Source organism: Anguilla anguilla, chromosome 4, assembly GCF_013347855.1.
Source record: "Anguilla anguilla isolate fAngAng1 chromosome 4, fAngAng1.pri, whole genome shotgun sequence".
NCBI lineage: Eukaryota > Metazoa > Chordata > Actinopteri > Anguilliformes > Anguillidae > Anguilla > Anguilla anguilla.
This window is the reverse complement of record NC_049204.1, coordinates 66,105,761-66,131,819: the sequence shown is the minus strand read 5'-3', so window position 1 is coordinate 66,131,819 and position 26,059 is coordinate 66,105,761. Positions and strand designations below refer to the sequence as shown.

The window sequence follows — 26,059 nt, the reverse complement described above, 5'->3', positions numbered from 1 at the left end:
CTATGCTGGCTGAAGTGGTGGAGAAACTGAAGAAGACAGGACACCAAGCTGCTCCTCCTGCTCACTGTTACGCTGGACCTGGAGATGTGGCGTGTGATGTCTGCACTGGGAGAAAGCTGAAAGCCGTCAAGTCCTGTCTTGCTTGTCTGGCCTCTTATTGTGAAACTCACCTCAAACTTCACAATGAACTCCATCCAGGAAACACACATAATGTCATCAGTGCTACTGGACACCTGCAGGAAAACATTTGTCCTCAACATAAAAAACTGCTGGAGGTTTACTGTCGTACCGATCAGCAGTGTGTCTGTCTGCTGTGTGTGATGGATGAACACAGAGGCCATGATAATGTCTCAGCTGCAGCAGAAAGGACTGAGAAACAGGTAAGGACTTGACCTCTTCACTGGCAGCTCTGATATTGGATATAATGCAGGAGAGGAACAGCTTAGACTTGAACTGATTAAAAATATTTCAAAACACACTCCCAAAAAATACACTACTTTTTATTATTTAACAGACTTGTACATAATTTACAATAATAAAACTCAGGAAATAACCTATTTACAGAAGCAGCTGGGGGTGACACAGAGTAAATTCCAGCAGAGAATCCAGGAGAGAGAGAAGGAGCTGCAGGATCTGAGACAGGCTGTGCAGTCAATCAAGGTGGGTACTGACCAGAGGAGAAGACAACAGCTGGCTGCTGGAAGAGCCATTTCAGGGATCAGTCAGGGCTCTCCTCCAGTCAGCCAGTGAGGAGCCCAGTGTTGGGCCACTTTCCAGCCCTGTGGGGCTCAATCCCACTGAGCCACACTGTGGGGAACAGGCTGTCTGGGGTCCCAGTAAGAGCCGAGTGAAAGGCCTAGTTTGGGCGTGTCGAAGTGTCCTTGAGCAAGACACCTAACCCCTAACTGCTCTGGCGAATGAGAGGCATCAATTTTAAAGCGCTTTGGATAAAAGCGCTATATAAATGCAGTCCATTTACCATTTTACCATTTAGTTAAAATGTACAGCCCTCCTCCCTCTGTCTCCTAACAGCGCTCTGCGCAGGCAGCAGAGGAGGACAGTGAGAGGATCTTTACTGAGCTGATCCGCTCCATTGAGAGAAGGCGCTTTGAGGTGAAAGAGCTGATCAGAGATCAGGAGAAGGCTGCAGTGAGTCGGGCTGAAAGACTCCTGGAGCGACTGGAGCAGGAGATTTCTGAGCTGAGGAGGAGAGATGCTGAGCTGGAGCAGCTTTCACACACAGAGGATCACATCCATTTCCTCCAGGTAACATCACTGGCTCTCTGACTGTCAGCACTATGTACATTGTACATACATGGTGAGGTGTGTTCCTCATTTAGAAAGATCTGTTACTGACATCTACACAAGAATCTGAGTTGAGACTGTTCTCTGTCTGTCTGTCTGTCTGTCCATCTGTCTACAGAGCTGTCAGTCTCTTTGTGTCCCTCCTGGACCTGGAGACTTGCCCAGCATCACTGTCAGTCCACACATCTCTTTTGAGGCTGTGAGAAAATCTGTCTCTGAACTAAAAGAGCAACTGGAGGATTTCTGCAAGGTGGAACTGGTCAAAATTTCTGAATCAGGTTGTTAAAAATTTTAACCCTTAACCAATGATACATTGGAGCAAATATATGGAGTATAATATTCTAAATCCATGTGTCGACATCATCCTTAAATCTCCCCCTGCATATGTATATATATATTTATTTTTTTGTCCTTTTCTCTCACTCTTTTCCTGCAGTGAAAGAAGTCCATGCTTTAGAGCCCAGTACCAGAGAGGATTTCTTACAGTGTGAGTGCTCGCTCTGAATCTCTCATCTGAGACAAACACACAAACACACACACTCTAGTCTGCTTGCCATTCTACATCTTGCAGATGGGGGGTGGGGGGGTGGGGGCGCAGCTAAATCCAGATTTTATTTGAGGAAAATATGTCCTGGGATTTTCCAGAGACATCAAACATAAAATTCTAAATCTAATTTGTGACCTCCTGGATGGCAATATACACATATATATTTTTTTTAGGACTTTTTTTAGGACTTTAGATTGCAGCTGGATTCAAACCGCCAATGTCACTGAGCCCCATGAGCTCATGTATAGTCCTCTACGAGATACACCCCAAGTAACACACTCTGTAAAGTGCACATATTTACAATTTTCTGCAATGAATTTCCTGCCAAAGCTCTACTGCCGTGGCCAGGATAAAAAAACCGGGCCGTCAGACTGACCTTAGTGTCCTGACGGACGGTGGGTTTATGGGAAACTGCAAACCACCACTGCAGATTTGGTCATTAAAGGTACTGGAACTGTGACAACTGAAAACAGGGTTAAGCAGTAACTTAGCAGGCAGGCCAGTGTTAATTACTGAGAGCCAAAAACTACTGCCTGAGCTTATTTCATTATTTATTTAAACACACACACACACACACACACACATACACATACACACGCACACACACACACCAGCCTCTCTCTATAAGAAACAATAATAGACCTGTCCTCATATTAATTCTTAACCTTCTCCTCCATCAGGTTCCTGTCAGCTCACTCTGAACCCCAACACAGCGCACAAATACCTCCGTCTGATTGAGGGGAACAGAAGGGTGACCCATGTGAAAAAGATCCAGTCATACCCTGATCATCCAGAGAGATTTGAGTACTGGCTCCAAGTGCTATGCAGAGAGGGTCTGTCTGGGCGCTGTTACTGGGAGGCTGAGTGGAGTGGGGATGAGGTTGATATAGCAGTGTCATATAAAGAGATCAGCAGGAAAGGGCGGAGTGATGACTGTGCACTGGGACGTAATAACAAGTCCTGGAGTTTGCGCCGCTCTTCCGCCGGTTACTCTTTCCTGCACAATAATGAGTGCACTGAAATCCCTGTTCCCCCCTCCTCCAGAATTGGAGTGTACCTGGATCACAGGGCAGGAACTCTGTCCTTCTACAGAGTCTCTGACACAATGACCCTCCTGCACAGAGTCCAGACCACATTCACTCAGCCCCTCTATCCTGGGTTTGGGTTACATTGGGTTGGATCCTCTGTAAAACTGTGTGATCTGGGATGAGGCAGAGGGAAGATCAGATGTAATCAGAGTGAGCGAAAAACACTGCAGTGAAATACTGAGATGTAAATAAAATATTAAATTTCAGGGTCTGTTGAGAGGCTCAAACATTGGGAACATTAATTTAACAGCAGGCGCAACATTTTTTAAAAGTGTTTTTTTAGAGAATGTTTTATTTGAACATCATGTAAAATAAGAAAAATAAAAACATAACTGGAAGAGACTTCAACGTCATTCCTCCAAACTCGTCCTGACATAATCGACAGTCCCAGATATTCCACTGGACTGCAGGAGGATGTGACACCAAATGGACAGGTCCACAAACATGACTGCCCATTCCAAAGAAAAAAACCTGAAAATCTGGGATCAAAAACTGAAGAGAGGTAAAACTGGAATAAGCCGGTAAATATGTGGGTTTAGAAAATAGGATCCTCTGCTTTCATTTCTGCTTCTTCCACACAGGAATTTTATAAATGCTTTGTAATGATCACACTGTTTGTAGAAAGTCCTTCTGTAGTTTATGTTCAGGTGTCCTTTGTACCAATGTGATGCTTGCTAGCCTTAAAATAGGATGGGTTATTGTCATGTCTTTAAGAAGCTGATTTCAGTACAGAGTAGAAGTGCCGTGATTCAAATAAGTTAGAAATGTATCATGTATGTTTTGTTGGGCATTGTTCTGTAAGACTTTTCGACCTTCAATAAAAACTCCTTTACAAACCCTGCACAGTCCAGACCACATTCTCTGAGGGGAGAGAGAGAAATTTATCATTCGTTCTCATAGTCTCTCTACCCTGGCTTTTTAGTGAGGTAAGAAACGTATGTTTTTTTTTCTCTCACTTAAATTTGTGGGACAGCTCGGTGGCAGAGGTGGGAAGAGTAATGTTTATTTTGTGGAGGGGACTAGAGGAAGGAAGAGAAGCTTAAATTAGGCACTGGGCTTTGGGGGGGGGGGGCGTTGGGGGAGGGCGGAATGAAAAGCAGGGCTTTGGCCTCTGTGAGTCTCCTGTCATATTCTTCCCCTCATACAGGAAGTACGTCACCTCCGCACCCCCCATACAGGAAGTACCTCACCTCCGCACCCTCTCATTCAGGAAGTTCCTCACATCCGCACCCACTCATACAGGAAGTGCCTCACATCCGCAACCCCTCATACAGGAAGTACCTCACCTCCGCACCCTCTCATACAGGAAGTGCCTCACCTCCGCACCCCCTCATACAAGAAGTGCCTCAACTCCGCACCCTCTCATACAGGAAGTGCCTCACCTCCGCTCCCCTGCAGCCAAAGTGCTTAGGTAATGACATGAGAACGTGCCTAAATGTGTTCGTGCCGCACCAGAACACGGCCGCCATCTTCAGCCTCACACCGGAGACCGCATAGGACCGTTTACACTCTTACTGCTGCTCAGGAGGGTCATGAGCGCTCCCACGCCCGCCTGTCCTATTGCTACTTCGTCTTCTTGTCCTGCTCGGTATCCCTAAAGGCTGCTTCATACTTTCCGCATTCTGGGTCCGCGGACAGCTGCGGGCTTGTACCGGTCGCGCGGACGCGTTTCCACTCATACTACAGCTGAGGGTCCGCGTTCCACGCATTTCCCGATCCACACTCCATTCCAGTTGGTGGAAATAATGCACCATAACATTGTTTGCCAACCGCCATAAAAATCAAGAAGAAAAAAGCAGCATTAGGGGAAAAACATGGGTTTGCGCGATTTCTCGCCAGGAGTTCAACGCCATTTGGCAGTCTTTGTATTCTTTCAAAGACTAATTATATAAATGTGGGTAGCGGCAGATCTCCTCACCCAACCTCTCTTCAAAACAAGCATCCATTTTGTTATTCGCGTGGTCACAGATTTTGGGCTGCGCGCGGACGCTCGCGGACGTGGGCGGATGACGACATTCACGTCACGCGGACCAAAGCGGACCCTCGCGGACACGCGGACGCGGAAAGCATGAAGCGGCCTGAAGAACAACGGCGTGCGGCTCCTGCAGTGACACAGTTTCACCACCAGAGAGACCAAAGCAGCTGCAGCCACTGAGCACGCCGGGTCCCCATTGTTTTAACGGTTCTGCTTGGGAGGGGACTAACTGGACAGAACACAGCGAGCCTTTCCACAGAGCTCAGCTCTGTATTGGTAACCGTCATCAAATGGTTTCATTTTAAATTGTAGAATGGTGTAAATGTTTTAGAAACTTTTGAGAGGTTTTCTTCCTTAAAAAACAAATAAATTCAATTTAATTCATGCTGTTGTTATTGATGTCATATCCCTGCATTACACTGCATTTTATTTGGCAGACACTTTTATCCAAAGCAACGTGCAATAAGTGAATACCGGGGAGTTGATAGAACAAATCGAGAACACAGGTCAGATAAGGTGCAATTCTCATGAAGTCAGTTATCCATAGTCGCGAACATCAAGTCTAGTTTGCACAGTAAGTATAAGCCAAGTCTGTAAAGTTATGGCAAGTCATAAACTAGAGGTGAGGCATGATTACAAGAGACGTGTTAAAGAGCCACATCAAGACGAACATATAAGTTCAACACACAATTGCTAGATGAAGATACAAGTGCAACATGAAAGTGCTAGAAGAATCCAGACACAAATGATATGTGAGTGATTCTGGATTGGGGCAAACCTGCGATGAAGTAGTAGTAGTAGTAGTATTTTTTATTCAGTCATCACACACAACACAATAAATATAAACAGTCTAGACAGTATAAACAATTCAACAATCTATGTATTAGGTAGTGACTGAAAAGGCACAGGCAGAAGCATAATGCTTATATATGCCTATCCTACATTCTTTTCAATTTAAGCTACCCTCCAAAAATAAACATAATAACAAAAATAAAAATCATTCACAATTGTAACCCTCAAAAATAACTTTATAAATCATTCTTTTGAAAACCAAAAGCGAATTACACATTCTTACATTTTTATTAGCATTATTCCATAATTTAACCCCAACAATAGAAAGTAGTGTCAGAGTTGGCCAAGGGAGAGTCTGAAGAGATGTGTCTTCAGACCATCCTCTTAGCCTGCCTCACAGTAGCACTCGCGGAGGACAGTCAGCAATATTCGCCGCAGTGGGTCCAGGAAGGTCCCCCTGCTGCAGTGGGCCGAGGAGCGTCCCGCGGCTGCACTGGGCCCAGGAGCGTCCCCCTGCTGCAGTGGGTCCAGGACCATCCCACGGGTGCAGTGGGTCCAGGCACATCCCGCGGCTGCACTGGCTGCTCCCAAGTAGAGTCTTGTGCCATTGTTAGGCTGGTCTAACTAATCTCTCTCTCCGTCTCCGTATTTTAGAACAGCACACTAAAGAGCGCATAAACAGAGAGTCTGATTGAGAACAGACGCCTGAGTCAGTCCAGACTGAGAGCTGTGAGTAGCCGTGCAGTGAGAGAGACTGAGTGTTTTACGAGCTGCTGAAAGTCTGCTCTCTCTCTACACTCCCTGATCTGCTCAGCCTGGCCTGACTCCAACACCACACCTCCTGCTGCTGTGGGCTGAACCAGGAAGTCATTCCCACTCTATCTGTCACGCAGTTTCAGGGAAACAAAAACTTAACTCAGTCTCTGTCAGTGTGAGCAGTAAAATGGCTGAAGGTGGAGGTTTACTGGATCAGGACCAGTTCAGCTGTGCAATCTGTCTGGATCTACTGAAGGATCCGGTGACTACTGCCTGTGGACACAGTTTCTGTCTGGGCTGTATTAAGGGCTGCTGGGATCAGGATGATCATACTGGTGTCTACAGCTGTCCCCAGTGCAGAGAGACTTTCACCCCAAGGCCTGTTTTAAGAAAAAGCACTATGCTGGCTGAAGTGGTGGAGAAACTGAAGAAGACAGGACTCCAAGCTGCTCCTCCTGCTCACTGTTACGCTGGACCTGGAGATGTGGCATGTGATGTCTGCACTGGGAGAAAGCGCAAAGCTGTCAAGACCTGTCTGGTGTGTCTGGCCTCTTACTGTGAAAGTCACCTCAAACTTCACAATGAACTCCATCCAGGAAACACACATAATGTCATCAGTGCTACTGGACATCTGCAGGAGAACATTTGTCCTCAACATAAAAAACTGCTGGAGGTTTACTGTCGTACTGATCAGCAGTGTATCTGTCTGCTGTGTGTGATGGATGAACACAGAGGCCATGATACAGTCTCAGCTGCAGCAGAAAGGACTGAGAAACAGGTAAGGACTGGAGCTCTTAAACATGACACTCAAGCTTTTTTACAGTAAAGGCAGAAATCATTTTACCTTATAACTATGGTATGTACAATTAAGACCTGTTATGTTATTGAATATATATATATATATATATATATATATATAAAGTAAAGTTGAATACATTTGAAAAAATAATTTTAAAAGGCAGTGATTTCAGGTCTGAAGTCCACAGTGATAAAGCAGTAAGAGCAGGAAGTGAACCCAAGTCAGCTCTCTGTGACAGCTCTGTTCACACCCCTCACCCCCCTATTCACTGCCTGAATGGGAATCAACATGGCTGAAGCAGCTAATTCACTCACACAGTTCAGAAGCTTTACATAAAAGACCAGTTCACTTTTACATACTGATCTGCAGAATTTCAAATAAGATGACGTTTATTTATTATATTTAGTGTTAAACATAGTGATATTATTTAACAAATGTGAATGCATTGTACTATAATATAATTGAAAAAAATACTTGATCAACAGAAGCAGCTGGGGGCGACACAGAGTAAATTCCAGCAGAGAATTCAAGAGAGAGAGAAGGAGCTGCAGGACCTGAGACAGGCTGTGCAGTCAATCAAGGTGGGTACTGACCAGAGGAGAAGACAACAGCTGGCTGCTGGAAGAGCCATTTCAGGGCTCAGTCAGGGCTCTCCTCCAGTCAGTCAGTGATGGAGCCTAGTGTTGGGCCACTTTCCAACCCTGTGGGGCTCAATCCCACTGAGCCACACTGTGGGGAACAGGCTGTCTGGGGTCCCAGTAAGAGCTGAGTGAAAGGCCTAGTTAAAATGTACAGCCCTCCTCTCTCTGTCTCCTAACAGTGCTCTGCACAGGCAGCAGTGGAGGACAGTGAGAGGATCTTTACTGACCTGATCCGCTCCATTGAGAGAAGGCACTCTGAGGTGAAAGAGCTGATCAGAGATCAGGAGAAGGCTGCAGTGAGTCGGATTGAAAGACTCCTGGAGCGACTGGAGCAGGAGATTGCTGAGCTGAGGAGGAGAGATGCTGAGCTGGAGCAGCTTTCACACACAGAGGATCACATCCAGTTCCTCCAGGTAACATCACTGGCTCTCTGACAGTCTGCACCATGTACATTGTACATACATGGTGAGGTGTGTTCCTCATTTAGAAAGATCTGTTACTGACATCTACACAAGAATCTGAGTTGAGACTGTTCTCTGTCTGTCTGTCTGTTTGTCTACAGAGCTGTCAGTCTCTCTGTGTCCCTCCTGGACCTGAAGACTTGCCCAGCATCACTGTCAGTCCACACACCTCTTTTGAGGCTGTGAGAAAATCTGTCTCTGAGCTGAAAGAGCGACTAGAAGATGTCTGCAAGGTGGAACTGGTCAAAATTTCTGAATCAGGTTGTTAAAAATTTTAAGGAGCAAAATCCTTCTTTTTTTTTTTTAAACAAATTTTATTCCACCCCAAACCAATGATACATTGGAGTAAATATATGGAGTATAATTTTCTAAATCCATGTGTCGACATCATCCTTAAATCTTCCCCTGTATAAATATATATTTATTTTTTGTCCTTTTCTCTCATTCTGTCCCTGCAGTGAAAGAAGTCCAGTCCAGAGAGGATTTCTTACAGTGTGAGTGCTCGCTCTGAAACTCTCATCTGAGACACACACACACACACACACACACCAGTCTGTTTGCCATTCTACATCTTGCAGGTGGGGGGTGGGAAGGGGGGGGGGGGGTGCAGCTAAATCCAAATTTTAATTGAGGAAAATATGTCCTGGGATTTTCCAGAGCCATCAAGCAGAAAATTCTAAATCAAATTTGTGACTGCCTGGATGGCAATATACACATATATATATATATATATTTTTAGGACTTTTTTTAGAACTTCAGATTGTAGCTGGATTCAAACCGGCAATGTCACTGAGCCCCATGAGCTCATGTATCGTCCTCTACGAGCTACACCCCAAGTAACGCACCCCGTAAAGTGCACATATTTACAATTTTCTGCAATGAATTTCCTGCTAAAGCTCTACTGCCGTGGCCAGGATAAAAAAACAGGGCCGTCAGACTGACCTTAGTGTCCTGACGGACGGTGGGTTTGTGGGAAACTGCAAACCACCACTGCAGATTTGGTCATTAAAGGTACTGGAACTGTGACAACTTAAAACAGGGTTAAGCAGTAACTTAGCAGGCAGGCCAGTGTTAATTACTGAGAACCAATAACCACTGCCTGAGCTTATTTCATTATTTATTTAAACACACACACACACACACACGCCAGTCTCTCTCTATGAGAAACAATAATATACTGTATCATAGGTAGACTTTAGATAGACCTGTCTTCATTAAATCTTAACCTTCTCCTCCATCAGATTCCTGTCACCTCACACTGGACCCCAACACAGTGAATCAATACCTCCATCTGTCTGAGGGGAACAGAAAGGTGACTTATGTGGGAGAGATCCAGTCATATCCTGATCATCCAGAGAGATTTGACAGCTGGTCCCAAGTGCTGTGCAGAGAGGGTCTGTCTGGACGCTGTTACTGGGAGGCTGAGTGCAGTGGGGATGGGGAGGTTTCTATAGCAGTGTCATATAAAGAGATCAGCAGGAAAGGGCAGGGTTATGACTGTCGTCTGGGATATAATAACAAGTCCTGGAGTTTGTGCGGCTCCCCCTCCCGTTACTCTTTCTGGCACAATAATGAGCGCACTGAAATCCCTGTTCCCCCCTCCTCCAGAATAGGAGTGTACCTGGATCACAGGGCAGGAACTCTGTCCTTCTACAGCGTCTCTGACACAATGACCCTCCTGCACAGAGTCCAGACCACATTCACTCAGCCCCTCTATCCTGGGTTTGGGGTTTGGTGGGTTGGATCCTCTGTAAAACTGTGTGATCTGGGATGAGGCAGAGGGAAGATCAGATGTAATCAGAGTGAGAGAAAAACACTGCAGTGAAATACTGAGATGTAAATAAAATATTAAATTTCAGGGTCTGTTGAGGGGCTCAAACATTGGGAACATTAATTTAACAGCAGGTGCAACATTTTTTAAAAGTGTTTTTTTAGAGAATTTTTTATTTGAACATCATATAAAATAAGAAAAATAAAAACTGAAGAGAGGTAAAGATGGAATAAGACGGTAAATATGTGGGTTCATAAAAACAGGATCCTCTGCTTTCATTTCTGCTTCTTCCACATGGGAATTTTATAAATGCTTTGTAATGATCACACTGTTTGTAGAAAGTCCTTCTGTAGTTTATGTTCAGGTGTCCTTCGTACCAATGTGACGCTGGCTGGCCTTAAAATAGGATGGGTTATTGTCATGTCTTTAAGAAGCTGATTTCAGTACAGAGTAGAAGTGCTGTGATTCAAATAAGTTATAAATGTATCATGTATGTTTTGTTGGGCGTTGTTCTGTAAGACTTTTCGACCTTCAATAAAAACTCCTTTACAAACCCTACAAAAACTACTGCTGAGGGTCCGCGTTCCACGCATTTCCCGATCCACACTCCATTCCAGTTGGTGGCGGTAATGCACCATAACATTATTTGCCAACCGCCATAAAAAAAATAAATGTGGGTAATGGCGGATCTCCTCACACAGCCTCTCTTCAAAACAAGCATCCATTTTGTTATCATGTGCAGTCGGCGCGCTCACAGATTTTGGGCTGCGCGCGGATGCTCGCGGACGACGACATTCACGTCACGCGGACCTAAGCGGACCCTCACGGACACGCGGACACGGAAAGCATGAAGCGGCCTGAAGAACAACGGCGTGCGGCTCTTGCAGTGACACAGTTTCACCACCAGAGGGCCCAAAGCAGCTGCAGCCGCTGAGCACGCCGGGGCCCCATTGGCTCCAGTTTTAATGGTTCTGCTCGGGAGGGGAGGAACTGGACAGGACACAGCGAGCCTTTTCACAGAGCTCAGCTCTTTATTGGTAACCGTCACAAACATCATCATCATCATCATCATCATCATCGTCATCGTCGTCTTCATCAGCAGCCAAGGCAGGGGGGCGGAGTCAGGGCGAAGCGCTCATATTTTATTGAAAGCAGCGACATCCACACTCTGGACCTGAAAGGGAGAGGATGATGATGGTGCATGTGAGACTGCTGTTCTGCGCAGTGAGAGGATTTAATCCGCCCCCCCTCCCCCTTTCACCCGCAGACTGTAGAAGACTCCACCCCCTGCAGTTCTACCCCACACCCCCCCCCCCCCCCAAGCTGAAGGCGTTAGGTAACACTGCAGAAACAAGAGAGGCAAGTGAATATTTGTTCTGTGTTGACTCTCAGCAGTCTTAAAAGGCTTACAAACATGCTGAAATGATAATAAACTGCATACGTGAAGCAGTAAGACACACAACTGCTGACTGAAATAAAGCTGGCCACCAGCTCACTGACACCACTCCACTGTCCCGTCCATCTTCAGCTCGGGTTAGTCCTACAGCTCTCCCAACACAGGCACACACACACACACACACAGACATGCACGCAAGCGCGCACACACACACACACACACACAGACAGACATGCACGCAAGCGCGCACACACACACACACACAGACATGCACGCAAGCGCACAGGCACACACACACACACAGACATGCACGCAAGCGCGCACACACACACACACACAGACATGCACGCAAGCGCACAGGCACACACACACACACACACACACACACACACAGACATGCACGCAAGCGCACAGGCACACACACAGACATGCACGCAAGCGCACACACACACACACAGACATGCACGCAAGCACACACACACCCTCACTGCATATCTGTACCACTCTCTGAAAGCCTGTAAGCCACGAGTGGCCAGCAGGTGGAGCTGTTACTCACGTAGTCGTCGAACTTGGTGATCTCCTCCTCCAGCATGTCCGTCCCCACCTTGTCGTCCTCCACCACGCACTGGATCTGCAGCTTCTTGATGCCGTAGCCCACCGGGACCAGCTTGGAGGAGCCCCAGAGCAGGCCGTCCGCCTGGACAGAGCGCACACACTCCTCCAGCTTCACCATGTCCGTCTCATCGTCCCACTGGGGGGGGGGGGGGAGGGAGGGGAGGGAGAGAGAGAGGGAGGGGAGGGAGAGAGAGAGAGGAGAGGGAGAGAGAGAGAGGGAGAGAGACAGAGGGAGAATGTACATGTATGTCCCCACAAGGCTGTGTGTACATTCGTGCGTGCATGTCTCCGTGTGTGTATACATCTGTGTGTGCATGTCTGTGTGTGTACATCTGTGTGTGCATGTCTGTGTGTGTACACATCTGTGTGTGCATGTCTGTGTGTGTACATCTGTGTGTGCATGTCTGTGTGTGTACATCTGTGTGTGCATGTCTGTGTGTCTCCGTGTGTGCGTGTGTGTGTGTGTGTATGCGTGCGTGTGCGTATGCGTGTGCACGTGTGCGTACTGGTTTGACGTCCAGCAGGATGGAGGACTTGGCGATGAGGGCGGGCTTCTTGGCCTTCTTTTCAGCGTACGCTTTCAACCGCTCCTCGCGAATTCTCTCCGCCTCCTCGTCCTCTTCATCGCTGCCAAACAGGTCCAGATCATCGTCATCTTCCTCCTCCACCGGGGCGCGGACCTTTGGCTGCTGGACAGGGGCAGTCTGAGGGCGGGGCAGAGATTACACCTGTCAATCATCAGTGATAAACACACACAAGCACACACACCCTGTGGGGACATACAGTTCTAAAAGGTCAATGAGGCCGGCCCATACAGCTGGACACAGCCAATGAGGCCGGTCCATACAGCAGGACACAGCCAATGAGGCCGGTCCATACAGCAGGACACAGCCAATGAGGCCGGTCCATACAGCAGGACACAGCCAATGAGGCCGGTCCATACAGCAGGACACAGCCAATGAGGATGCTCCATACAGCAGGACACAGCCAATGAGGCCGGTCCATACAGCAGGACACAGCCAATGAGGATGCTCCATATAGCAGGACACAGCCAATGAGGCCGGTCCATACAGCAGGACACAGCCAATGAGGATGCTCCATATAGCAGGACACAGCCAATGAGGCCGGTCCATACAGCAGGACACAGCCAATGAGGATGCTCCATATAGCAGGCCCCTCCCTACCCTGGTGCAGCTGGGAGCTGCTGTTGAAGCCGGTGCTGGAGATGCTGTCGGCCTCTTCTCCAGAAGCGCTACTCTGGACTCCAACTTAGAGAGAGCTGAGCGCAGGTCCTCCACCACTGAGAGAGAGAGAGAGAGAATTTTTGTATACACACGCAAAGAAACACACACACAGACACACTCGCGCACACACACACTTACTCACGCACGCACGCACGCACATACACTCACGCACGCACGCACATACACTCACGCACGGACACGCACACACACTTACTCACTCATGCACATACACTCACGCACACATACACACACACACACACTTACTCATGCACATACATACACACACACCTTTGTGCAGGCTCTGGTTCTCCAGTTCCAGGCTCCTCATGCGTGTGATGAGCTCGCCCTGGTCCCCGGCTCCACACGCCACACCCTGCACCACACATGGGGGGGGGGGGGGGTCAAAGGTCAAAGGTCAGTCACTGGGATGAAAGGGCAAATTAAGAGGAGAAACATGCAGGGCTGGGAAGCACCACAGGATAACACCAACACCACCAAACACCACCAACAACACCAGCACCACCAACAACACCACCAACCCCATCAGCACCAACACCACCAACAACACCAGCATAAACACCAACACCAACACCAACACCACCAGCACCAGCACCACCACCATGCTCAGCAGCAACTCCAGGAGCACCAAAACTCAAAGGCTCTAAATGCCACTCATTCCTGAATGATCCATTTACCAGCTATATAAGATCACCCCTATTTTACACCCGACAGGCCACACAGTACTACATGAGAGCCAGTGACTATTTTACACCCGACAGGCCACACAGTACTACAGGAGAGCCAGTGACTATTTTACACCCGACAGGCCACACGCAGTACTACAGGACAGCCAGTGAATATTTTACACCCTACAGACCACACACAGTACTACAGGAGAGCCAGCGACTATTCTACACCCTACATGCCACACGCAGTACTACAGGACAGCCAGTGACTATTTTACACCCTATAGACCACAAATAGTACAACAGGAGAATCAGTGACCATATTACATCCTACAGGCCACACACAGTACTTCAGGAGAGAGCTGGCACCAACTGTGAGGTGTTTCCCTGACAACTGATAACCATGTTATCACAGCCAAGGTGGTTATTCCAAGATCATACCTTATTCATGCTGGGCAGCACAAGCATTTAGTACAGTCAGTAGAATCTAATGTATAGTCACACTTGCAAAAAGCGTTTAAAAGGGGAAAAAAAAAAAAAAAAACCACACAGAGATGGAGAGCAGATGTCAGTAAGATGGCCCCGTGTCTGGTGCTTCCCCGGGCCATATCCACACTCCGCTCTTCTCCAATCTGTGTCAAACACTTCTGAGGCATTCCCCTTCCGAACCGCAACGCAACGGACTGCACGCACTCGCACCGCACACTGCTGAAAACAGGCACGTTCGTCACCGCAAGCCACAATGCGACTGGTCAATGAGGGGGCGGGGCTACGGTACAGAACATGCACCACACTGGGGAGGTGAGCTAGAGGTTTGGGGCTGAGGGGAAGGGGGGGGTGGGACTTACAGGCTGGGAACGCCGATTTTGGGGGGTGCGGGAACGCCCTCTTCCAGTCTGTAGAGATGTCTTCATCTGGGGGTGTGGGTGGGGCATGGGCGGGGCAGGGGGGGTGAAGGAAGCAGAGTTGAATGATGGGGAAAAAGCCAAAGGGAGCAGAAGGAGCCAAAGTGCGGCTTTGGGAAAGACTGAAAGGCTTCTGCTCACTTTTGGGGGACGAGTTTTAATGCAACACCACCTGATCTTCCACGGAAAGGAAACACATATGAACTTGTGCAAGTATACTTAGACACTCACACACGCACACGCACGCACACGCACGTACATACGTACGTACGTGCACACACACGCATACACCCCGTTTTTGTTGCAGATTCCCTACTAAAACACCAAAACTATTTCTGCACCAGTACAAGGTTACACAGTCCCTACTAAAACACCAAAACTATTTCTGTACCAATACAAGGTTACACAGTCCCTACTAAAACACCAAAACTATTTCTGTACCAATACAAGGTTACACAGTCCCTACTAAAACCCCTTGATTCACACGCTGGTACTCAAACCCAGGAGCTCCTGCACTGACCGGGCTTGAAATACACAGGAAAAAAACTTCAACTCTTTATCTGGCATGTAAAAATTTAAATAGCTGAGAATGTCCAATTAAAAATGGCTTTAACCAACTAAGACGTGCAATCATACGAAAGAAAACAGGATTTAAAAAGAAAATTGCTAGCAGTGTTGGGGGAGTTGGGTTGAACCAATGCTACCAGTGTTGGGGGAGTTGGGTTAAACCAATGGTAACAGTGATGGGGGAGTTGGGTTAAACCAATGGTAACAGTGTTGGTGGAGTTGGACTGAACCAATGCTAGCAGTGTTGGGGGAGTTGGACTGAACCAATGCTAGCATTATTACAGACAGACAGAGACAGACAGTTGGACGGCAAGGTCAGGCCAAGCTGAACGGGTCCGGCGTTCCCGCAGGAAACGCTTGGAATCAGAGCGTCGCGCCGAAGCCCACATCCCTCGAGACCACCGGCCGATTCGATCGAATCGAGGACAGAGACGCAAAGCAAGCCATGGCTGCAGCCCCCAGAAGCTATACCCAGGCACGGGGGTGATTAGAAGAGGGGCGAGGGCGGGTGCTCCAGAGGGGCGATAAGTTTCCGTGTGTAACGATTCTTCAATCAACTAACGATAACGATTCTTCAATCAACTGACGATAACGATTATTCAATCAACTAACAATAAGGATTCTTCAATCAACTAACGATAACGATTCTTCAATCAACTGACGATAACGATTATTCAATCAACTAACAATAACGATTCTTCAATCAACTAACGATAACGATTCTTCTATCAACTAACGATAACGATTATTCAATCAACTAACGATAACGATTATTCAATCAACTGTTCAATGTTAATGTTACCATTAGCATAAAAATCACTGTCTTAATGTCACACGATCAATGTTATTACTACGCGTATATATATATATTTTTTTAATGTACTTCTATTCATCAGATTCTGCATGTTTGTGCTCATTAAGATGGGCTTTGGTGACAGATCCACCACGCGAGCGTCTTCCTGACCATTCCTGTTCATGAAGGCGCTCGGTATGAGAGAAAACACTGACCAGCTGAAGAACAACTGCCATAAGCGCTAAGACACGCGCGCATAAGCATCCTGTGTCTCAGACACGGGCCCTGAACACCAGCGGCTACGAGCTCGCTACGGCGCCGGTTACGATGCCTCGGGTCAAGGCGCTCGTTAAGGCGCTCGTTAAGGCGCTCGTTAAGGCGCTCGTTAAGGCGCTCGTTAAGGTGCTCGTTAAGGCGCTACGAACGCAGCCCAACGTCTGCTTCACATAAAAGTGCCCCTAGAAATACTGACAGGCTGGTGTCTGCACAAAGCCTTATTCCATAATTAAAAATTAAAATAAATATATACATATCCATATCCATATATATAAGCAAGGAAACTCCGTTAAGGGGAAATTGAATATTCAGTCGGCGATGAGAAGAGGAAGAGGAGGAGGAGGAGGAGGTTCTGAATTATGAGCGTGAATATGGAGGGGCAAGACGGACGGGGGCGGGGGGCAGCTGGGTGGGAGTGCGGTACTCACTCCTGCTAGAGATTTCTGGATATTCTGGCGAGCTCGGGCAATGTCCTGCAGTATGGTATTAGCTCCAGTCTCCTGCAGGGGACAGGGGGGCAGAGAGAGGCGGGTCAGCAGCCGCACACACACGCACACACACACGCGCACGCACACATACTCACACACACATACTCACACACACACACACTCATGCACATTCATTGCCACACACACACTCATACACATTCATACACACACTCACACACATTTATATACACGCGCGCACACACACAATCATACACACACATACTCAAACAGTGGATGCAGAAGGCAAGTTCATGGGGGGGGGGGGTGGGGCAGCAGGGGTGGGTAGGCAAGGGATGCAGAGCAGCAGCTGGCACAGTTATTATAGGATTACAACCACAGGACCGACCCCCTCCCCCCCTCCCCACACACACATATATGCGAGCATGCGCAAACACACACACACACGGCTACACACACGTATTTACGCTTAGAGACAAATTAGTCCATTGGCTCAAAATAACTCCCCACAAACCACCTGCAATGAATGGTTGGTTGAAAGGACAGACCCCACAAACCACCTGCAATGAATGGTTGGTTGAAAGGACAGACCCCACAAACCACCTGCAATGAATGGTTGGTTGAAAGGACAGACCCCACAAACCACCTGCAATGAATGGTTGGTTGAAAGGACAGACCCCACAAACCACCTGCAATGAATGGTTGGTTGAAAGGACAGACCCCACAAACCACCTGCAATGAATGGTTGGTTGAAAGGACAGACCCCACAAACCACCTGAAATGAAGAGTCACTCTATTCCACACAATCCACCCACGGGACGCACTCACAACACCACCTGCACACCTGATTTAACTTTCCTTTAGTCTTCAAAACTTCAGAAATCCTATTAATGTGACATTAGCACGTGGAATAAAGATCTTAAAGGATAACAGAGGTAATCTTAATATTTTCAGTATCGTCAACGTCCCACGAAAAGACCAGAACTGATGATGTTTCTGTCCAACTCTGAATGATTTATCCCACAAAAAGAATTATTGTCCAACCAGCCAACGCCGTTATACCTGAACTCATAGAACTAGCTGTTGCTTTGGGCAGCATAATTCACCATTATGAAGAACCTGGCCTTCCTGCTTTTTAATGAAACATTATAAAGTGAAACGATCGCTAGGGAACATGTGCAAAGCAGTTCGGCGCAGCACCAAATTACAGAATATAGTCCCCATGGAAATGGACAATTTTCTCCGTTTTGAATTTTTTTTTTTGTAATAAACTACGCCGGCTTTCCAGGTTGAATGCTAAATGGGGCAGGAAAACGGCAAAAGGTACTGAGAGCTGGACAGAAACCATTTTGGTTTGGTACTTTGAGAGGATATTCTGATACTGAAAAAACGAAAATAACTGGTGATATCCGTTAAAATGGACAATCTCCCTGGACAACCGCAATGTCCAAAGGCAGTGCCACGGACACAACCCCAAAAAACTGGCAGAGGTCGACATTTCGTTTCCTGGGGTAGCCCCGTTCAACCTGCAGCTCTGGTGCAGTTAGACCTCCGGGCCTCTAGGCGGCGCTACCTGCGAAGGCTGTGCGGGGCCATTCATTCTCTCGTAGAAGCGACACTCCGCCTCATCGAAGCGGAGCTTGTCGAACCAGATTTTCTCCTGAGCCAGGAATTCCGCAGTCATCGTGCTGCAGGGAAGAGAGAGAAAGGGGTGTGTGTAAAAAATAAATAAATAAATAAATACTTTTTAATTTTTTTAATTTTATTTTTTTAAACAAAACCAAATGGCCCATTTCTGAATCCAAATGCGCTGCGCAGCACCAGCGACTCTGGCCTCTGGCCTTTAAACAGCAGGCCCCGTGACACCCTACGCTAACCCCGCTCCATCCCGGGAGCGCTTTCCCCTCATAACTACCCCGCTCCATCCCGGGAGCCCTTTCCCCTCATAACTACCCCGCTCCATCCCGGGAGCCCTTTCCCCTCATAACTACCCCGCTCCATCCCGGGAGCGCTTTCCCCTCATAACTACCCCGCTCCATCCCGGGAGCGCTTTCCCCTCATAACTACCCCGCTCCATCCCGGGAGCGCTTTCCCCTCATAACTACCCCGCTCCATCCTGGGAGCGCTTTCCCCTCATAACTACCCCGCTCCATCCCGGAGCCCTTTCCCCTCATAACTACCCCGCTCCATCCCGGAGCCCTTTCCCCTCATAACTACCCCGCTCCATCCCGGGAGCGCTTTCCCCTCATAACTACCCCGCTCCATCCCGGGAGCGCTTTCCCCTCATAACTACCCCGCTCCATCCCGGGAGCGCTTTCCCCTCATAACTACCCCGCTCCATCCTGGGAGCGCTTTCCCCTCATAACTACCCCGCTCCATCCCGGGAGCGCTTTCCCCTCATAACTACCCCGCTCCATCCCGGAGCCCTTTCCCCTCATAACTACCCCGCTCCATCCCGGGAGCGCTTTCCCCTCATAACTACCCCGCTCCATCCCGGGAGCGCTTTCCCCTCATAACTACCCCGCTCCATCCCGGGAGCGCTTTCCCCTCATAACTACCCCGCTCCATCCCGGGAGCGCTTTCCCCTCATAACTACCCCGCTCCATCCCGGGAGCGCTTTCCCCTCATAACTACCCCGCTCCATCCCGGGAGCGCTTTCCCCTCATAACTACCCCGCTCCATCCCGGGAGCGCTTTCCCCTCATAACTACCCCGCTCCATCCTGGGAGCGCTTTCCCCTCATAACTACCCCGCTCCATCCCGGAGCCCTTTCCCCTCATAACTACCCCGCTCCATCCCGGGAGCGCTTTCCCCTCATAACTACCCCGCTCCATCCCGGGAGCGCTTTCCCCTCATAACTACCCCGCTCCATCCCGGGAGCCCTTTCCCCTCATAACTACCCCGCTCCATCCCGGGAGCGCTTTCCCCTCATAACTACCCCGCTCCATCCCGGGAGCGCTTTCCCCTCATAACTACCCCGCTCCATCCCGGGAGCGCTTTCCCCTCATAACTACCCCGCTCCATCCCGGGAGCGCTTTCCCCTCATAACTACCCCGCTCCATCCCGGGAGCGCTTTCCCCTCATAACTACCCCGCTCCATCCCGGGAGCCCTTTCCCCTCATAACTACCCCGCTCCATCCCGGGAGCGCTTTCCCCTCATAACTACCCCGCTCCATCCCGGAGCCCTTTCCCCTCATAACTACCCCGCTCCATCCCGGGAGCGCTTTCCCCTCATAACTACCCCGCTCCATCCCGGGAGCGCTTTCCCCTCATAACTACCCCGCTCCATCCCGGGAGCGCTTTCCCCTCATAACTACCCCGCTCCATCCCGGGAGCGCTTTCCCCTCATAACTACCCCGTTTCCCGCGGTCTGGACCTGCGGCCCTGCGGAAGAGACGGCGGGACGGGGGGAAAGTCCCGACCGCCCAGCTCAAACCGACCGCACCACACCCACCCCGAGACGAGCCAATCAGCCGTGCTGACATCACACCCACCCCGAGACGAGCCAATCAGCTGTGCTGACATCACACCCACCCCAAGACGAGCCAATCAGCCGTGCTGACATCACACCCACCCCGAGACGAGCCAATCAGCCGTGCTGACATCACACCCACCCCGAGACGAGCCAATCAGCTGTGCTGACATCACAGCAGGCCGAGGCACAGGCCACAGGCAGGCCAGGCTCCAGGACCCAGGGGTCTGCAGCAGTGGTTCTCAAACTCAGTCCTGGGGGACCCCTGTGTATGCTGGTTTCCATTCCAACCTCAGCAGCAATCCCAGAACTTTTTACAAGCCGTTCATTTTTCTTAATGAGGTGCTCCTCATGTTTTAGACCTGGGGTCCCCAGTCTTATCCAGAATGGGCTGTTGATCCTACTAATCAATCACTAGAGTCGTTGCTAAGCACCTTGATTAGTACAATCAGGATCAGGTGTGTGCACCCACACTGGCCCCTTCTGGAACCCCAGCTCTAAAACACGAAAAGCACCTCATTAAGAAAAATTAAAAGCTTGCTAAAATTCTGGGATTGCAGTTGAGGTTGGAATGGAAGCCAGCACAAACAGAGGTCCCCCAGGACCGAGTTTGAGAACCACCGGGCTACAGGTCCGTTTCACAGCACGATCTACAGCAAGACACCAGTTTATAACAAACTACAGCACGTTTACAAGCACGAAATACATCAACAGCACCAAATCTCCTGCTGTCTTCGTGTGTGTGTGTTCCTACACCTAATCTCCCACTGTATCCCATGTGGGTGTGTGTGTCCCTACACCAAATCTCCCACTGCCTGCAAAGTGCACTGCCCCTATTTTTTATCCTCACTGTATGTGTTAAAACCTGTCCATCTGTAAAACGCACAAGGGCTGAGTAACTACATTATCCAGTTCCCAGCGTCCACAGGGACAGTGAAAGCCCACGCCCATTTCCTGGCTAAGCAATCTCAAAAACATTCAGATGAAGATGACCGTGAAATTCATGTCCCCGTCTAGAGCAGAAACCCAATTCACACGCATTACATTCAAACCTGTATAGACTGAAAAAAACAGCATTTTTCAAACATTTGATTTATGAAGAAACAAATAAATAGATACAAAAATAATGGAATGCACATGCACAAAAATAAATAAATAAATAAACAAACAAATAAATAAATAAATAAATAAATAAATAAACAAATAAATAATTTACAATGACTTAGCCATATTCAGATGCATTAGGGAGGTTTCCCCTTGAGGGATAACAGACATTCCAATTTTGGAGTGTGAACCCACACCAGCACGGCGCGTACATTTTCCTGACACACTCACTCTCTCGCTAACAAACGCACATGCTGAACCGCGCTGGACCTTCTAACACCACGCCTGTGACATTTGGGACAACAACAAAAAAAAAGCCAGATGAACAGAAGGATAAAAGGAAGGAAAGAACAAAAAGAAAATACAGCACTGAAAATTATACTGTACACACACACATGCAAAAAAATAAAATAAATAAAAGCGGAAAAATAAATCTGGAAGTGAGCTGGACTTTTCTGACAGGAGTCGCTCTTCCCTGACGAGCCGTACTCTGGGCAAAGGATGCTGGGAGCTGGCGGGTCGCTCTCCGCTCCCCCAGCGGCCGGCAAGCAATCCATGGCCTGAGCTACCGCCACCGCAGCCGTCCCCTCCACGGCCCCCTCCATCGCCACTTCCATCGTCACCGCGGCCGTCCCCTCCATCGCCACCTCCACCTCCATCGCCCCCGTCCCGTCTGGCTCCTCCGCGGTCCCCGTCCCGTCCCGCTCCTCCGCGTTCCCCGTCCCGTCCGGCTCCTCCGCGTTCCCCGTCCCGCCCGGCCCCGCCCTGGCCGCCCGCTGCTCGTGGAAGCGCCTCTCGGCGGCGCAGAAGCGTGGGGCCTCCAGCCACGCCCGCTCGCTGTCGGGGTGCAGGAAGCAGAGGGGGCCGTCCCGCCCCACCCCTCCGCCGTCTCCGAGCCCGGGGCCAGGCTCCGTCCCGTCGCAGGAGGGCGTGCCGATGGGCTGGGCGGCTGTTGGTGTGTCAGTGGGCATGGCCATGAGAGTGTTGGTGGGCGTGGCCATGTCGGTGGGCGTGGCCTTGTTTGTGGGAATGGCCATAGCCTTGTCGGTGGGCGTGGCCATGTCAGTGGGCATGGCCTTGCTTGTGGACGTGGCCATGTCAATGGGCGTGGCCTTGCTTGTGGGCGTGGCCATATCAGTGGGCGTGGCATTGCTTGTGGGCATGGCCGTGACGGTGGGCGTGGCCGTGTTGGTGGGCGTGGCCTTGCTTGTGGGCGTGGCCATATCAGTGGGCGTGGCCTTGCTTGTGGGCGGGGCCCTGTCGGTGGGCGTGGCCTTGCTTGTGGGCGTGGCCCTGTCGGTGGGCGGGGCCTTGTTTGTGGGCGGGGCCGGGGCCGGCGGGCAGCACAGGCTCTGGTAGTAGCTGGCCTCGGCGCGGTCGTAGCGGGGCTTCTCCGTCCACACGCCCGCCAGCAGCTCGGCTGGCAGGCCCGGCAGGCCGTTAATGGTCTGGCGGGGAGGGGGGAGGGGCTGTGGGGCAGGCGGGGTCGGGGTGAGGGACAGGTACCCCTCCTGGCGGGGAGGGGGGAGGGGCTGTGGGGCGGGCGGGGTCGGGGTGAGCGGCTGTGGGGTGGCCGGGGTCGGGGTGAGCGGCTGTGGGGTGGCCGGGGTTGGGGTGAGGGACAGGTACCCCTCGTCGGGGGTCCTACGGGCCCCAGGGGGAGCACCGCGGCGCGGAGAGAGGGCGAGGGAGCTGGGCGTGGCCGGAGGGGGCGGGGCCTGCTCCATGAAGCGGCGCTCGGCAGAGTCGAAGGCCGACTTGTTCACCCACACCGCCTGAACCAGGTGGTGGCAGGCCACCTGGTCTCCATGGCGACAGCCCGACGGGCGAGGCGACGGCGACCGCGGCGCAGGGGCGGGGCTTTCCTCCGGGGCCACGCCCACGCCGCCCCCGCCGCCGCCCGCCAGCCAGGCCTGGTACGCGCTCTCGGCCCGCTCATACACGGACCGGTCGAACCACACCGACTCCTCCCGCACGCCCGTCCAGGCTCCGCCCCCGTCCCCCGCCGAGCGCGCCGAGCGCTTCCGCCGCCTCGGCCTCTTCCTGCCGCCGCCGCCGCCGTCGCCGTTCACGCTCCCGCCCTCCAGGGAGGACGACGAGGAGAAGGAGAACGACGGCACGCCCCCGTTTCCCTCCGCCGGCCCGCCCCCGGCGCACCCCTCCGCAGCCGCCTCAGTGGAACAGTCCGACTGGCCGGGCCTGTGGGGGAGCGCCGGGCCGGGCCGATCCATCGCGTGACACGGGGGATCCCTGCGAGGCTCCATCCTGAGTGTCCGGCGCAGCACAGCGAGGAAGAGGAAGAGGAAGAAAGGGGAGGGACAGCCTGGAGGGTTAGTCACACGCAGAGCAGGAACAAGTAGCAGACACAGGGTGGGGTTGATCCACAAAAAAAGGTTCACATAGCAAAAAATAAATAAATAAATAAACAAATAAATAAATAAAAAACAGCCCTCTGCCAATACCAGCATGCTATGCATATCCCACCCACTCTCCCCCCCAAGCAAATTACAGCCCCTCCCTGCAGTTTAAAGTGCAGAAATACCTGAGAGGCAGCATCTTATTCTGTATTTCATAACAGAAACGTTGTGCAATCACATTTAATGAGACCCTGTGCAATCGAATTTAAAATGGCCGTTAAACCAACAGACAGGCGCTTTTCCCAATAAAGAGGGGGGAAATTCCCTGTTGATGGGAAAGCCTGTCATTTAAAAAAATAAAGAAATTAATTTTTAAAAACCTGGAGGAGTGAGAAAGCATGTCATGTAATGGATATTCACTCAAAGTTCATTTCTGATTGGCTGCCCACTAAACAGCCACTCTGCTGATGGGTTCAAATGAAAGTGCCACTGTGGATTAAATGAGCAACACTGTCTCCAAAAGAACACCACCAAACTCTCCGGTAGTGGGGCAAGTTCCCAAGAACAAGAACTTTGTTGCACTTTCAAGATAAAGAAACCCATTCAGCATGTCGACTGGATTCAAATACAATCGCACTCACTTTCTTTGTGTGCAGTTTGTAGCGCTGTTAACATTGTGAGCAGACTGCACAGGGTCTGTGGAAACTTGCTGATAGGCTGGAGGACAGATCAATCCCACGCTGCACTTGGAGACATGCAGGTTACTGGGGAAGGCAGTGCAGCGAACATTCCAGAACACAAGCAGGATGGGGATGGAATGGATTGTGATGTCACAATGCCTCTCCTAGGAAACCACCTTTCGGGAGGGGTGAGGGGGTTCGATCACAGATTCTACCTACCAATTAAAAATATTTTTCTTTCTTTTATCAATCTTTTTAAACATAACACAATGATGAGAGAAATAACTCATAAAAAAAAAAAAAAAACGTTTTTGATCTGTCATCTCTGTCCCTTATTTCTATAGCTCAGATTGGGTAATTTGGCGTGACTGGGACTGGGGGACAAAGGCTCACCTATGGAGTCCAGTTTAGGAGTCAGACATCAACCATCACTATTAAACTGTGCACTTATGTTCAAGAAAAAAAAAAAAGAAAAAAAAACACCCTGTCGTTTAATAAGGGAAGAGAGAAACAGGTGCGCACAATGGGAAATCAGAACCACAGAATCGATTCAAAGGGCATGACATAACGAATGCAAACATGCAAATATCAGGGGGGGGGGGGGAATTCAAAATAAATTTTCTATGAATAGGGAGAAATGCGTGGAAGCAAATCGCATCACGTAAAAATGCAGGCCAGAGCACGAATACACACATTTCCATTAATACACAGTCCTATATAGAATTAACAAATAAAAAATAGAAATATAAATGGGAGATCGAAACAGGTTATGGGATATTTGTGGTCCTGGGAAGACAGGGCGATCATGGGCTGCAAAATGACCTGATGGGCGGCAAACGGACCGACATCGCGGATTACTAAAAGAGGGTTGAGACAGTGCGAAGAATCCGTTTATTGGCCCGGGACTATAAGAAAGTTTCGTGCAAATAAAGCAATAACCCGGTTACTGTCCCTGCGTACCCTCTATAGTATTCACGAGATGGGAATCTGGAATCACAGAGAAATGGTACACTGCAGAAAATATAATTTTCTTAAGTCTTTTCTGTTATTTTGACCATTCTGACAGTTATTTTATCTATATATATATATATATATATATATATATATACACACATTTAATTCATTTAAATTTAAATTCAAATATAGCTTTAAGAAAACCATACTGATTGCAGTGTCAGGGATAAACTTTGCAACAAGTCGTTCCGTTAAACTCACCTTGCTCTGCGCGCGCAGCCAAATTACTGACCGTTATCGCTGGTGAACCTCGCCGGTTCTTTTTATCCACCGACAGCGTGAACGGAAAGACAAACGGCTGTTATAATAGTGACGTCACGTCAGCGCAAAAGACGGTGCCATACAGGCGAGGTGCCAATGAAACGCGGAA

The 26,059-nt window shown here is 49.6% G+C and overlaps 2 protein-coding genes across 2 annotated transcripts in view; one reads left to right on the top strand and one right to left on the bottom strand.

Annotated features, from left to right (window-relative positions):
- The window catches only part of LOC118225974 (E3 ubiquitin/ISG15 ligase TRIM25-like), a 487,938-nt gene that overhangs the window by 73,305 nt on the left and 388,574 nt on the right, over positions 1–26,059 (top strand). The gene's annotated exons all lie outside the window — the stretch shown is intronic.
- On the bottom strand, positions 11,144–25,954 carry eef1db (eukaryotic translation elongation factor 1 delta b (guanine nucleotide exchange protein)). The gene is made up of 10 exons (XM_035413149.1): positions 25,891–25,954; positions 22,128–23,903; positions 18,637–18,751; positions 17,046–17,117; positions 14,925–14,990; positions 13,679–13,763; positions 13,331–13,446; positions 12,653–12,850; positions 12,088–12,282; positions 11,144–11,309 (listed from the first exon to the last, which is right to left on the bottom strand). The coding sequence occupies exons 2-10, from the start codon at positions 23,900–23,902 to the stop codon at positions 11,271–11,273; spliced, it is 2,661 nt and encodes an 886-aa protein (XP_035269040.1). The 5' UTR covers position 23,903; positions 25,891–25,954; the 3' UTR covers positions 11,144–11,270.